The following is a 12,745-nucleotide window of genomic DNA, read 5'->3' as shown; positions in this document are numbered from 1 at the left end:
TATTTCTGAAAAACCGACTTGAAAAACAAAACAAACAAACAAGAAAGAAGAAAAAAAAAAAAAAAAAGAAAACAAACAAACCCAAAACCTCTGCACCAGAAATGTTAAAGGGGAGGGGATTTTTTTTTTTTTAACTCTCTGGATTTCTTGTGTGTCAAAGAAAAGAGACAAATCCTGCATTTTCCATCTCTCCCCGTCTCTCAGATATCTCAAGTATCATTTGGTGGGAGCGCTGTGCACCTGGGGATGCTGATGTGACACCAGGTCCCCTTTCTCTGCCCAGCCTCCCTTTCCCCGTTGTGTTTTCGTGCCCTCTCTGTGTCACTGAATACTCTTTGGTTTGGTTTTTCTCCTTTTGCAGGAACATCACCCTTAGCAGCACTAGCAGCACCCCGTTGTGTCCACCACTGTTGACCCAGAAACTGCAACCAGACCACCTTTAAATGTCCACCCTTCCCTTCCTCTTCCATCCTCCCACCCCAAAAACAGCCTAACAGGACTTGCACTTCATCCTCTGCCCTCTCCAGGAGCCAAATCTGTGTTTACACCACAGAATTCCCCCAGTTTCCAACCCTGTAGACAGCATCTTATCAGAAACCAGTTCATTGCAGGCATTTCTTGCAGGCAGGGCTGCCAGGGGCCAGAGGCCTTCAGAGACATCCACGTGCAGAAGACACCAGACCTAGAACAAGCTGTTTTTTAATGGCATACAGTGATCCAATACTGCAAGAGTCATCTGGGATTGCCATCCCCACCGCCCCCACGAGCAGGGGCCAAGCACAGCTTTGCTGTCTCCTTGAGCTTAGAGGCACAGAGAATTTAAAACCTTCTGGGTGAAGGAGCCAAAACACCACCAGAGCTTTGCTGAAGGTGACAAAATCTGCTGGGTGACAAGTGATGGGCGAGTGTCACCCGCTGAGCTGGGTGGTGCTGGGGAGGGAGGCAGGAGATGGAGCTCCCTTGGCAGCCTCGTGCTCCCCAAAGCATCCCTCTCTCTCCACCAGATGGAAATCCTCCTCCCTCACAGCCCTGCCCTGCTGGAGAGAAGCATTTTACCCAAAAAACATCCCTCTGCCACTCCTGAGTGCTGTGCTGCCAAGGCCCTTTCCTCCTCTTCCTTCCTCCTCAAAAAACCCTTCTGGGGGTTTCTGTGCTGCTTGGCTCATCCGTGGCCAAGCTCCAGCAGCCTCTGGCATCAGCCAGCAGCTCCACAACGTGTCCATGGCACAGCTTCAGGAAAGCTCCTCTGCTCAGAGCTGGGGAGGCCAGGGAGGACACGCAGGTGATGCTGGTTTGCTTCCCCCAATTGAGCTTTTTCTCCTACAAGGAAAGAGGGATTTTGTTCCCCACACAGAAGAACAGGGGGAAAGAGAAGGAGGCCCAGCTTGCTTTAGATCCGAGCCTTAAGCCTTTAGAATAAGGTGCAAAATAAAGGTCTTAAAAAGAAAAGGAAAAAAAAAAAAAAAAGAGAAAAAAGTCAAAACCAAAAAAGTGTCTGAGGTTTGATTTTTGTTGTTGTTGTTGTTTAAAGCAGCCTGTTCCTTTTTTTTTCCTTTTTTTTCTTTTTTTTTTTTTTTTTTAATAAACTCCACTGTGCAAAACTGTGCATTTTCTTTGGTATCCACATAGGTAGTTTGAACTTAGTACTTTTTCCTATGTATACGTAACTTTTGTCTCGTTTTTCCTTTAGACAGAGAATTAAATTCTCCCCCCAAAAAAATCATAAATTTTGCTGGAGGCTACTGATTGGCCTGATATTACATAATGCCCCTTATGTAATTGGAAAGAGAGAAATTGATTCTAGCTATCAACTACTGGCCTCAAAAGGAGTTTAAACTTTCTGGCAACATTGGCCTCTCTGAACTGATCATGAGCTTTTCAACCCAAAAAGTTCAACACTGACTTTTTTTTTTTCTTTTTAAATTACACAAGAGAAAATAAAAACTACACTGCAACAAAAATAACCATTTGTGTTCATGTAGTTAGCAGCAGCTTTTTAAAAAATAATTATAATAATAATAATAAGGCAGATTCTTGCCTTTGTTATGCCATTAAAAACATTCTTGTTCCCTAGAGAGAAGCATTCTGGAAAAAGTTGAAAACAAAAAATAATAATAACCCAACCAAAGCTTGCCTGCAAGTTCAAGTTTTGTAAAAAAATATATACATAATTTATTCTACAACATATGTGCCTTCTGTTCATACTTAGACATGTTTAGTGCTTTGTGTTTAGAGTTCATTTCCTGTCGTCCCTCCTCTGAGGACAGCCCTAAAACCAGCCTGGGTTCCTCGGGTCTGCTGCCTTCACACCACTCTTCCACAGTACCGTTGTCTGCAAACTCTTCTGGGCCAACTTCTCAGGTCAAGGAGCCCTTGCCCGACGGACACGGTGGGCGTTTGTCCTTCCAGCCCCGCGGCAGAGGCAGAGCCTCGCCAGTCATATCTCCGACTCCCGCCGCAGCGGCCGCGGCTCCAGGGGCACCCCCGCCTGGTTGTGGTGCTCCATGTCCGGGTGCGTGTCCGTGCTCATGCTCTCGGGCACGCCCGTGTCGATCTCGTCCTCCTCCTTGCTGCTGAGGGCCACCTCGTTCTCGTAGCAGAAGGAGTTGGCGTTGGAGAGGATGTATTTCTTCTCCGCTAAGTCCCTGGCACTGCAGATGGGTGTGTTGGGCACTTCATAGGTTTTGTGGAACCTCGAGTAGTCCACCTTATAGTAGTTCTTCTCCTCGAAGAGCACGGGCTCGTAGCGGTGGCCCCAGAGGATCTCGTTGGCCAGATACGAGCTACGGCACTGCGTGGTCATGGCGGTGGCCTCCACCATGCCCTCCAAGATGACCACGATCTCGAAGTCAGCATTGTCCATGTCCTGTTTGCTCAGGTCGTACAGGGGACTGTCCTCGTCGATCTCGTGCACTATTGTAATGGGGGACACCAGGAAGATGCGGTCGATGCCGCTGTCGAAGCCCACGTTGATGTCGATCTGATCCAGGGGGATGTACTCCCCTTCCGACGTGATCCTGGATTTCAGGAGCTGCGCCCGCACGTGCGCCTCCACCAGGTGGCTTTTCCTCAGGTTCCCCACACGCCACATCAGGCACAGCTTCCCGTCCCTCATGGCCACCACGGCGTTGTGGCTGAAGACCAGAGTTTCGTTCCTCTTTTTTGGCTTAGCCATCTTTGCCATGACGGCGCCAATGATGAAGGCATCGATGATGCAGCCCACGATGGACTGGAAAACCACCATGAACACGGCGATGGGACACTCGTCGGTGACGCACCTGAAGCCGTAGCCGATCGTGGTCTGGGTCTCGATGGAGAACAGGAAGGCTGCGGTGAAGCTGCTCACCTGAGACACGCAAGGCTTGCTGTTCTCTTGGTTCTCCAGATCCCCGTGCAACAGCGCGATCAACCAAAACACACAGCCAAAAAAAAGCCAGGAGAGGATGAACGTCAGGCAGAAGATCACCAGCATCCACCTCCAGCGGATGTCCACGCACGTGGTGAAGATGTCGGCCAGGTAGCGCTGCCCCTTCTCGCCCACGTTGATGAACTGGACGTTGCAGTGCCCGTCCTTCTTGACAAAGCGGCTCCGGCACTGCTGCCGGGTGTGGACCTTGCCCTTGCCGTTGCCGAAGCCGTTGGCCACGGCCATGGTGGACAGCTTCATGCCGTCCTCCTCCGAGGACACGATGCTGTAGCGGTTGGTTCGCACGCTGCCCATCACTACTGCCGGGGACTGAGGTGCTTCTGCTTTAGAAAACAGTCTGAGTTTCTGCAAAACCCTTTGGAGAAACAGTTTTGAACGTTCTACAGGAACACACACACGCGGAAAAGCCGGGCGGAGGCCGGAGTCCCCAGAAGCCCTCGGATCGACCAAGGACGCTCTTCTGGCATGCGGGGTGAGCTCAGCAAGCCACCGTCATAGAGAGGGCATGGTCTGCAAGAGAAAGAGAAGTGGCACTTTAGATCCTGGAGGAGAAGCATGGGGGATCAAGGACAATGACACCTGAGGGCCTGCAGGAAGTTTCCTCTTTTTAATGGCATTTTCAGCGATGCTCAACGTTCGCAGCTGTGCGTGGACAGGGGTCACACGTGGTTACTGCAAGGAAGGAATTGCCCTTCCCGAAGGAAAGCACTGAAGGGGACGTGTCACACCAGCCTGAGCAATGTTCACTTTAGAGCTGGGCACGCAAAGGATCTCTCTGCTATTTATAACTGTGATTTCTGCTTATTTTGAAACAAACAACTCCCTTGAACATCCTTCTGCTGTTCAAACACAAATGCTGAAGTGGTTTATAGCGACTAATGATGTGTCTCGTGGACTGTCTGACCCGTGACAAAGCAGGGAGTGAGCAAAAGGGAAGGTGGAGGCAGGGAATAAACTTGGGGAGCGCAGATAGCGGTGATTACATTAAAATTAAAGCACATACAATTGTTTTAATTAAGCTAACAGAAGGAGTTGGGCATTCTCAGCAAATTTCAAGAACGAGGGCTGCAGTAGCTTCTCTCTAACTCCATAAACCCATCGGGATCTCTGTAGTTTTCATGCTCAAGTTTGGCCTGAGTTGTACAGAAACAATTAAACCTTTCAAACCTCTCATCTGCTCCTGCTAAAGCCCCCAGTAAAACCGAGCAGGATCAGCTGAGTGCCCTCCTAACACCTTTAGGAGCCTCCCCAGCACCTTCCCCTCAGGAGCCCGAGGCAGCCCCTTCCATCTCCAGCAGGTCACAGCCCTGAGGGTCCCGTGAGTCTGAAATGTCACCAATCAAGACTCAGCAGAAAAGCTACAAAATCTCCTTCCTACGGGGAGAAGGCACCAAAAACTTGTTTCAGGGAGGTCTGGCTTAGACCCAGGTCTAGCTTTTAACAAGTGCGTCATCCATTAAGTCATGTACTGCATATCAGGAAATGGAATTGAAATACTGCAGAGGAGAAGAGATGCATTAAAGCAACTGCTGCAGCCACACATGGCCCACGGAGGGAATAAAGCTGAACCCGGGTGGGGAGGAATGTCTGCTGTCCCTTTGGCACGGCACGGGAGGCTCCAGCACCATTTACAGTAGCAGGAGATTAAATCACGGCACTCTTCCTAAATTAATGTTATCAAAACTCATCTGAGCCTGTCCAAAAGCCAACAAAACTGCAGCCACTGTGGAGCACAACCCCTGCCCGGCAGGACCTCTGCTCCTCTCTGCCTGGAATCTCACAACAGCTGGAGATGTTATCTCCTTTCCCAACAACAGCAGCCCCTCAAGCCCAGCTGATGCGCTCCAAACACTCCAGCGATTTCAAACAACTCCTCAAGCCCTCCCACATCCTTCAGCCACATTACAGAGGCTTGAGCTCAGCAAACACTTGTTAGGAAAAGAGCAGGTGACAAACAGCAACATCATCAGCTGTGTGTGTGTGCAGGCTGCTTTTCCCTCCAGGATCTCCTCAGGGTTTACTTTCACCTCCTCTTTTCCCCTCGCTCCTGTTTGTTGTGCAAGAATGTGTCCCGCTGCCTCCTTGCCAAAGATTAGTCATCTGTGACTTCAGCTCAGACAAGACATTTTGGCAGCTCCTGGGTTCTGTAATGCCCCTTTGAGTGCAGCTCTCAGCACTGAACACTTCTGCCCTCGTGCTTATTCTGGGTGCTTGTTCTTACTTTTACAATCCTCCCTGTGTAAGGATCCGCTTTTCCTCCCCTTACACCTTTCTGTTCCCAGGGTTTCTCATTCCCGCCAGGATATCGTGCTCAAAAATACAAAAGAATTCTTTAAACGCTCACTTAAATGATTTGTTTTGGCCAAAACCCCGCTTTTATTAGAAACCTGAACACGGCGGGGAAGTGAAATTACTGTTAATACATCCCACATAAAAAAACTTCTTGAAAAGCCATTGCACTGCTCTGCAAATCGATCACTTTCACAAACCACATCCTATAATCACAGTCATGTTCGACTTCCACAGTCAAAGCCTGGTTTGTTCCAGGCTGATGGAAACACACAGCCTAGGAAACAGTTTACTCTGGAGTTTGCTTTTTTTTTTTCCTTTTCTTCCCTGGATTTTCGATGAAAACTTTTGGTGGAGTGAAAGATAAGCTGCAACATTTAAAGTGTCTGAATACTCAGCTTCTCCCACGAAAGTCTCGACCTGAGGACACTTGTTTGGATCCCACAAATCCCTGAAATCCTAACACCAGTGTCCTGTGGCCGCATTTAGAAGTTTGGGACCTGAATTTGTTGCATTTTCCCCTGCAGGACTGAGAACTTCTCCCCTTCTGTCCCTTGCCCGGATCCCTCCTCTCTGGCTGTGCTGTGGGAGTGCAGCTGCACCCTTTGGCTCCAAGGACCCCAAAACCTGGGGGTGAGCCTGGGGGCAGCTCTGGAGCCTGCTGGAAGCTCACAGCACAAAGTTCTGGCACGCTGCAGGGCAGCAGAGCTGTGTGCCTGCTTTTCCAGCACAAACTGCCTCCCGTCCTGTGAGTGCTGGGGCAGGCAGGATGGGACGGGAGCAGGAGCAGCACCACGCACAGGGATCAGCCAGAGGGGCTGATTTAATTCCTGCCCGTGGAGATACAGGTCCTGTGAAATGCCCTGTGCATGCACTGGCTGTCCCAGCACCTGCTCCGTGCTCACCCTGACCCTCAACAGCAAAAGTTCCCCAAAAATCCCAGGAACAAAGCAGCAGGAAAACCAAATGCTACTTCTCCTTGTGCCAATCCACCTGCTGCTCAAAGGCTGCTGCTCCTCATTCCACCCCAGCATCAGCTGCTGGTGGCACCAAAAACTCCAGGCTGGCGTGGGAGCAGCCCTGCAACCCTCACTGGGCAGAGGGAGCCAACCCAGCACCACCAACCCAGCCCAGGATTCCCAGTATTTGCCCAACTGGGCCCAGTGCAGTGCAGCCAGACACAGAGCTGTAAATTCAATCCTCACCGGGCGTGTTGTCATTATTATTATTACTATATTTATTATTATTATTATTATTATTAGTCCAGGTGACCTTTCTTCCTGGAAGGGAAGATAAACAACTCAGCTTGGAATTACCAGCAGTGGCAGGGACACGGGATTACGGGGCAGGGATGAGATGAGATGAGATGAGATGGGAGAGCCTGGCTGCCTCTGCTGCGAGGGGATGGGATGGGATGGGATGGGATGGGATGGGATGGGATGGGATGGGATGGGATGGGATGGGATGGGATGGGATGGGATGGGAGAGCCTGGCTGGCTCTGCTGGGATGGGATGGGATGGGAGAGCCTGGCTGGCTCTGCTGGGAAGGGATGAGATGAGATGGGATGGGATGGGAGAGCCTGGCTGGCTCTGCTGGGAAGGGATGCCTGGGGAAGGGAGGAAAACAACGGGGCTGTGCTGCATCTGCAGCATTTGGGGCAATGCCACCACGAGGAGCCCAAACCTTCCCATTCCGCTGAGCATCCCCTGCAGACCTTCCCGGGGGAAGGACGCGCACATCGCAAGGCACAGCAGGAGGGGAATTCGGGCAGAGGTTAAAGCCCTTCGGAGGGATAACTCCGGAGCGCAGAAGGGTCGGGAGGAGCAGCAGGCAGCGCTCGGAGCGGTTATTCATTCCCCGGCTGACGCCACCGAGCCCAGCCGGGCACATGTTGCCAAGAGAGCACCAGCAGCACCTCAGCCAAGCACACCCTGCTGCCCTCGGAAAGCAGAACAAAGCGGCGGCCGAGCCTGTTCCCACATTCCTGCTCCCTCGCAGCCCCTCTGCAACCTTTTCTCCTTAAAAGTCATTCCCCAGGGCTCCTCCGCTGCGCCGGCCGCGACTCAAGTTACGCGGAGCCGCCTTGGGGAGAAGGATCTGACCTTCAGCGGCAGGCAGCGAGCAGGGGAGGGGAGAAAAAATTAAAAAAGAGCACACGATGCGGAGAAATGGGTGCGAAGAAATAGGAGAAAGGGAAGGACAAGTGGCGCTCGCATGTGCTGTCCTGCCAAGGAGACGGGAGCGGGCACAAAGCAGCTCCGAGCGGAGCAGCCATCACCAGGGGGTGTACGCGGAGCACCGGCGGCGGGGATGGAAAAGCAAACAAGTGTAAAGGTAAGGCTGAGCCACGGAGACAAGTGCGGGGTGGGGACGGAGCTGCGGGGACAGAGCTGCGGCACCTGCGGGTCCCCTGTGCGTCCCCAGCGCCCCCGCCCCGCTCACTGACCCCCCAAACCCATCTACATTCGCTTATCAGTATTTTTTCCTTTCACTGTCATGAGCTAAGCTGAAACAATACAGCTCTTCGCTGCCTTTCCAAATGCTTTTTTTTTTTCCCTGCTTCGCATTTTTTTTGGCAGGACGCTCAGAAAGAAAGAAGCCCTCCCGCTTGCACCGTGCCGATGAATGAAGCTACAGGTTCATCTCGCACCCCTCCGAACCATCCCGGGCGCTCAAACCCACGCACCCGAGCCGAGATTCACCGCTTCTGCAGGAAACAACAGACGAGAAGAAGGCGAAGGGATGGAGCGGTGCGCTTTGTGCGACGCGGAGTTGTCATGCGAACTTCCAGCCCTTCCCCAGGATAAAATATCCCGAGGGGGGAGGAAAAAAAAGGGGGGGAGCAGCTGGTGCATGGAAAGTTATGAGCACAAACAGATGCTGCAAGCAGATGCTCGGGCGCTCCAGCCATACCTATCGAATTATTTTAGGCGCTGAGAATAGCTCCGTGAGAAACGCAGGAGTTCCCCCTCTTCTCCAAGCCGACGCTTATTATCGCGGGGGTATCGCGACAGCGCCCGTGCCGCGCATCGCCTCCGCTGCTCGGGGAGAGACGCGGGGAAGGAGGCGAGCCTTACCTGCGGCGGCCGCGAGGGAGGTGCCGATGCGGAGAAGGGGTGAGAAAGATCCGTGGCGAGGCCGTGCCCGGTGCCCGCTCCGCTCGCACTGCGCTCCCGCCCGCCCGCGGCCCCTTTTTGCGGGCGGCCATGGCACGTTTAATACGGCCCCGCCGGACACGCCCCCCGCGCGGAGACAGCCAATCACAGCGCGGGGCGGGGCTCGGGGGGCGGGGCCTCGCAGCGGGACCGGGCAGCGGGGCCGGGAGCGGCGGGGCCGGAGCGGAGCGGGGATGGAGTCGGGATGCTCCGGAGCGCTGCACGGAGCCGCGGTTCCCGCTGCTAAGAACGCTCTGGGTCCCCCGGTGCCCGCTGCGGAGGATCCTGGGATAAAGCACCGGCTCCCTGGATCTCCGGGTCCCTGGGAGAAGGCACCGGCTCCCGGGATCCCCGGGAGAAGGCAGCAGGTCCCTGGATTCCCGGGAGCCCGGTGCGGAGGGTCCCTGGATCCTCGGGGCAAAGGGTGCCAGGAGAAGGCGCTGGGTCCCTGAATCCTGGGATCCGCGGTGCGGAGGGTCCCGGGAGAAGGCACCGGGTCCCCGGGTCTCCTTTGCGGAGGGTCCCGGGAGAAGGCACCAGGTCCCCGGCTCCGCGATGCAGAGGATCCGCGGGTGCCCGGTGCAGAGTGTGCCAGGAGAAGGCACCGGGCCCCCGCTGCGGAGGGTCCCCGGCTCTTCGGGTACTCGGCGCAGAGGGTGGCGGGCGAAGGCGCCGGGTCCCTGGATCCCCATGCGGAGGGTCTCGCCCAGTCCCAGGACCCCCGGTGTCCGGTGTAAAGGGTCCCGGGAGAAGGCGGCGCGTTCTCCGCTGCAGAGGAGGCAGGAGAAGGCTCCAGCCCCGCGGGTTCCCGGTGCGGAGGCTCCCGGAGAAGCCGCGGTGCCGAACGGGCACGGCCGCGCTGCGGGCAGGCAGCGCCGCTGCGGGTTCGTTCCGCGGCTCTGGGACGCTCCGGTTGCGCTCCCGAGCACCCGGCACCTGCCGCCGGCATGGCCTCACTCTCCCCTGGCAGGGATAAAGGGACTTTATTTTTGAGGGACTTCAGCGGGAGTTTGGGATGGTCCCGTTGGGAGCCGGCTGCCCGCTCGCTGCCGTTCCCGGCTGGTGGCCGAGGCCCCGGGTAGTGAGGAAAAACAGCGGAGACAGAAAAGTTTTGTTCCTTTTGCCCCTTTCTTTATTTTAGTGAAGGGAAATAAAATGCTAAGGTGCAGGGGTGTCCAATCCCAAACTCCTTAGCAGGCAGAAGCCAAGCAAGCACAGCACAACACCTCTCCTAAACCGAAAATCCTTCTCTTTAACTAAACGAAACATCCCTTCCAAAACAAGAGCTTTGATCCCCGGACTAAGATCTTTTGGAGCAAGGGAAGGACGAGGCTGGCTGCAGTGCGTGGGATCCACGGCTCTGCTCCCTGAGTCACCTGTGGCAGCTCGGTCAGGCTGGCCAGGCTTGAAATATGCAGAAATCCAAATGGTTTTTAACAGCTTGTCCTCCCTACGGTGGACGTGGCCTAAGACAAAGAAAATAAGGATGAAATGCCTGGCCGGGAGCCTTGCAGGAACAAAAACAGCCCTGTAAGCACAGCCTGAAGTTTGGCAAGCCCCGGCTCTGCTGGACAGTGCAGGGTGTTGGGTTCCAGGGCAGGTGTCCGCAGCAGGACACTGTCCCTGCCCTGGGGAGGGACAGCAGCTGAAATCCACGGGTGGTGTGCTGGAAAAACAAGGTGACCGCTGAGTGCAGCGGGGCAGAGCCCCCCCAGGCTTTAGGAATTACCACAAACACCTTGAGTTGCACCCCAGCACTGCGACAACACCCAGAAATGAGAGCTGGGGATGCTCCTGGGACAGGCAGCGGCCACCAGCAGCAGGGATGGACTGCTCCAGGCAGCTCGGCCTCCAGAGAGCTCCTCACAATGTCCAGAGCAGGCTGTAAAGATGATTCCTTACTTTCCACAGCAATGCCAGCACCCTGCAGTCACTCCTCGTTGCTTAAACTCTCCTCCTCCTCGTCGTCCTCATTTGTTTGCTAAGTTTCCAAATCCGCCATGAGCTCTGGGTGGAAAGCTTTGCCCCGATGCTCTCTCCTGGCCTGGCAGAGGTGCAGGATCAGCCTCCCCGCGCTGCTGCTGCTCCATGCCAGCGATGCCGCGCCCGGCAGCGCCGGTGTTTGCCGAGCTCCCGCAGCCCCGGTGAGGAAGTGCCGCATTGTTGCAGCAATAAACACAACGGCCGAGGGCAGCTGGTTCGGCAGAGCCACGTCTGTGAGGGCAGGAGGAGCAGAACTGGCGTGCTGGGGAGGGGGAAGCAGGGACAAGGCTTCTGCTCCTTGGGCAATCTGGAGAGTTGGGCAATCGCTGGTTGTGAGTTGTGCTTGGGTGGTTCTGTTCGTGTGAAGGGGGAAGAGAAGCCCAAAACTTATGGGTGATGGGTATGTGTCACAGACGTCTTTTATGAAGGATTTTTCCTCCTGAGAAGCTGAGAGGGCTCAGGAACAAAATGTAAACAATGGTTATCTGCTGCTGTGGAAAGCAACAGGTGCATCTGTGATTGGCCTCATGTGGTTGTTTCTAATTAATGCCCAATCACAGTCAGCGGGCTCAGACTCTCTGTCCCAGACACAAACCTTTATCATTCTTTCTTTTTCTATTCTTAGCCAGCCTTCTGATGAAATCCTTTCTTCTATTCTTTTAGTATGGTTTTAATATAATACATATCATAAAATAATAAATCAACCTTCTGAAACATGGAGTCAGATCCTCATCTCTTCCTTCATCCTCGGACCGCTGTGAACACGGTCACAGGTATGGGAAGTGAAATCTGTAAGGGGGATGACTGCAATTAATTTATCCATTTGGTAGAGGAAGATAATTAAATCCACAGGATTTGAAAGACACGGGCACAGTTCATGTACCTGTGCCAGAGAAAAAATATCCCTCATGTTTCTCTTTGTGTACGTCCCATGAACTGCTAAAACAGCAACAATTTGAAGTAGTGTTTTTATTTATTATTCCTGTTGGAATACCAGGAGTTGGAACTAGAGTTCCACCATTTGCCCATCTACGTGTTAGTGAAACAAAGAGCTGTGATGCACTCCTGCTAAGAGATGCTCTGCTGGGGGGTGGGTGCAGCAATTCCCTGTGCAAAACCTCCGAGATATTCCAGATTGCAGCACGGCTTTGGAGCCTCTTACTCAGCCTTTACTCATGATAAAAAACCCAGCCCTACTACAGATTTATCTGCCCATGAGTAAGGCTTACTCAGCCATTCAGCATTTCACACCAGGCAAGGCAGAGCAGATCCATCACCACATTTTCACAGCCTTCTCAGAGTCAGGGCAGAGAGCTCTTCTTTGAATGAAATATCGATTCCCAACCTATTGCACAGATAATGAAAACCATAACAGAGCTGCTTGCCTTCCAAACTCCCAAACAGGGAAGCTGAAGTTACAAGAGAAGTTTCTAAAAAACCCTTTCCTGTTGTAACAAGCCAGGACAAAGAGGGTGAGACAGCTGAAAACTTAACCCTCAGTGCTGAGCGAGGGGTTCCTTTTCCTTCTCTCCGTGAATGGTTTTCCACTCTGACCCAGCCTTGCCTCAGAAATCTCTCACTGAAATATTGGAAAAGCCACATGAAATGGTCATGGGCTGAGAGATTTTCAAGGCAAGACTCTTTATCTGCAGGGGAAAATGAGGGAGAGGAAGGGCTCTGGGAGGGAAGAACATTCAAGAATTTTTCTCCTCTTTTTCTGTCACAGTTCTCCCCTTGTTTGTCACCACAGCAAGGGGTTCGTTTTCCTTCTCTCCATGAATGGTTTTCCACTCTGACCCAGCCTTGCCTTGGAAATCTCTCATTGAAATATTAGAAAAGCCACATGAAATGGTCATGGGCTGAGAGATTTTCAAGGCAAGACTCTTTATC

At 53.2% G+C, this 12,745-nt stretch overlaps 1 protein-coding gene across 2 annotated transcripts; it reads right to left on the bottom strand.

Moving 5' to 3' along the window:
- Nucleotides 1-1,385: 1,385 nt before the first annotated feature.
- Nucleotides 1,386-8,901, bottom strand: KCNJ2 (potassium inwardly rectifying channel subfamily J member 2). 2 transcript variants are annotated; one of them, XM_063175529.1, is made up of 2 exons: nucleotides 8,795-8,901; nucleotides 1,386-3,937 (listed from the first exon to the last, which is right to left on the bottom strand). In XM_063175529.1, exon 2 carries the CDS (start codon nucleotides 3,719-3,721, stop codon nucleotides 2,438-2,440), a length of 1,284 nt encoding a protein of 427 aa, XP_063031599.1. In that variant the 5' UTR covers nucleotides 3,722-3,937; nucleotides 8,795-8,901; the 3' UTR covers nucleotides 1,386-2,437. The 2 variants fall into 2 exon arrangements, with proteins under 2 accessions (XP_063031599.1, XP_063031600.1); XM_063175530.1 differs by lacking the exon at nucleotides 8,795-8,901 and adding an exon at nucleotides 8,631-8,782.
- Nucleotides 8,902-12,745: the final 3,844 nt, after the last annotated feature.

The sequence above is a fragment of the Melospiza melodia genome, chromosome 24 (assembly GCF_035770615.1).
Source record: "Melospiza melodia melodia isolate bMelMel2 chromosome 24, bMelMel2.pri, whole genome shotgun sequence".
Classification (NCBI taxonomy): Eukaryota; Metazoa; Chordata; class Aves; order Passeriformes; family Passerellidae; genus Melospiza; species Melospiza melodia.
The sequence above is the reverse complement of the archived record's forward strand: the minus strand, read 5'-3'. Positions and strand labels throughout refer to the sequence as shown.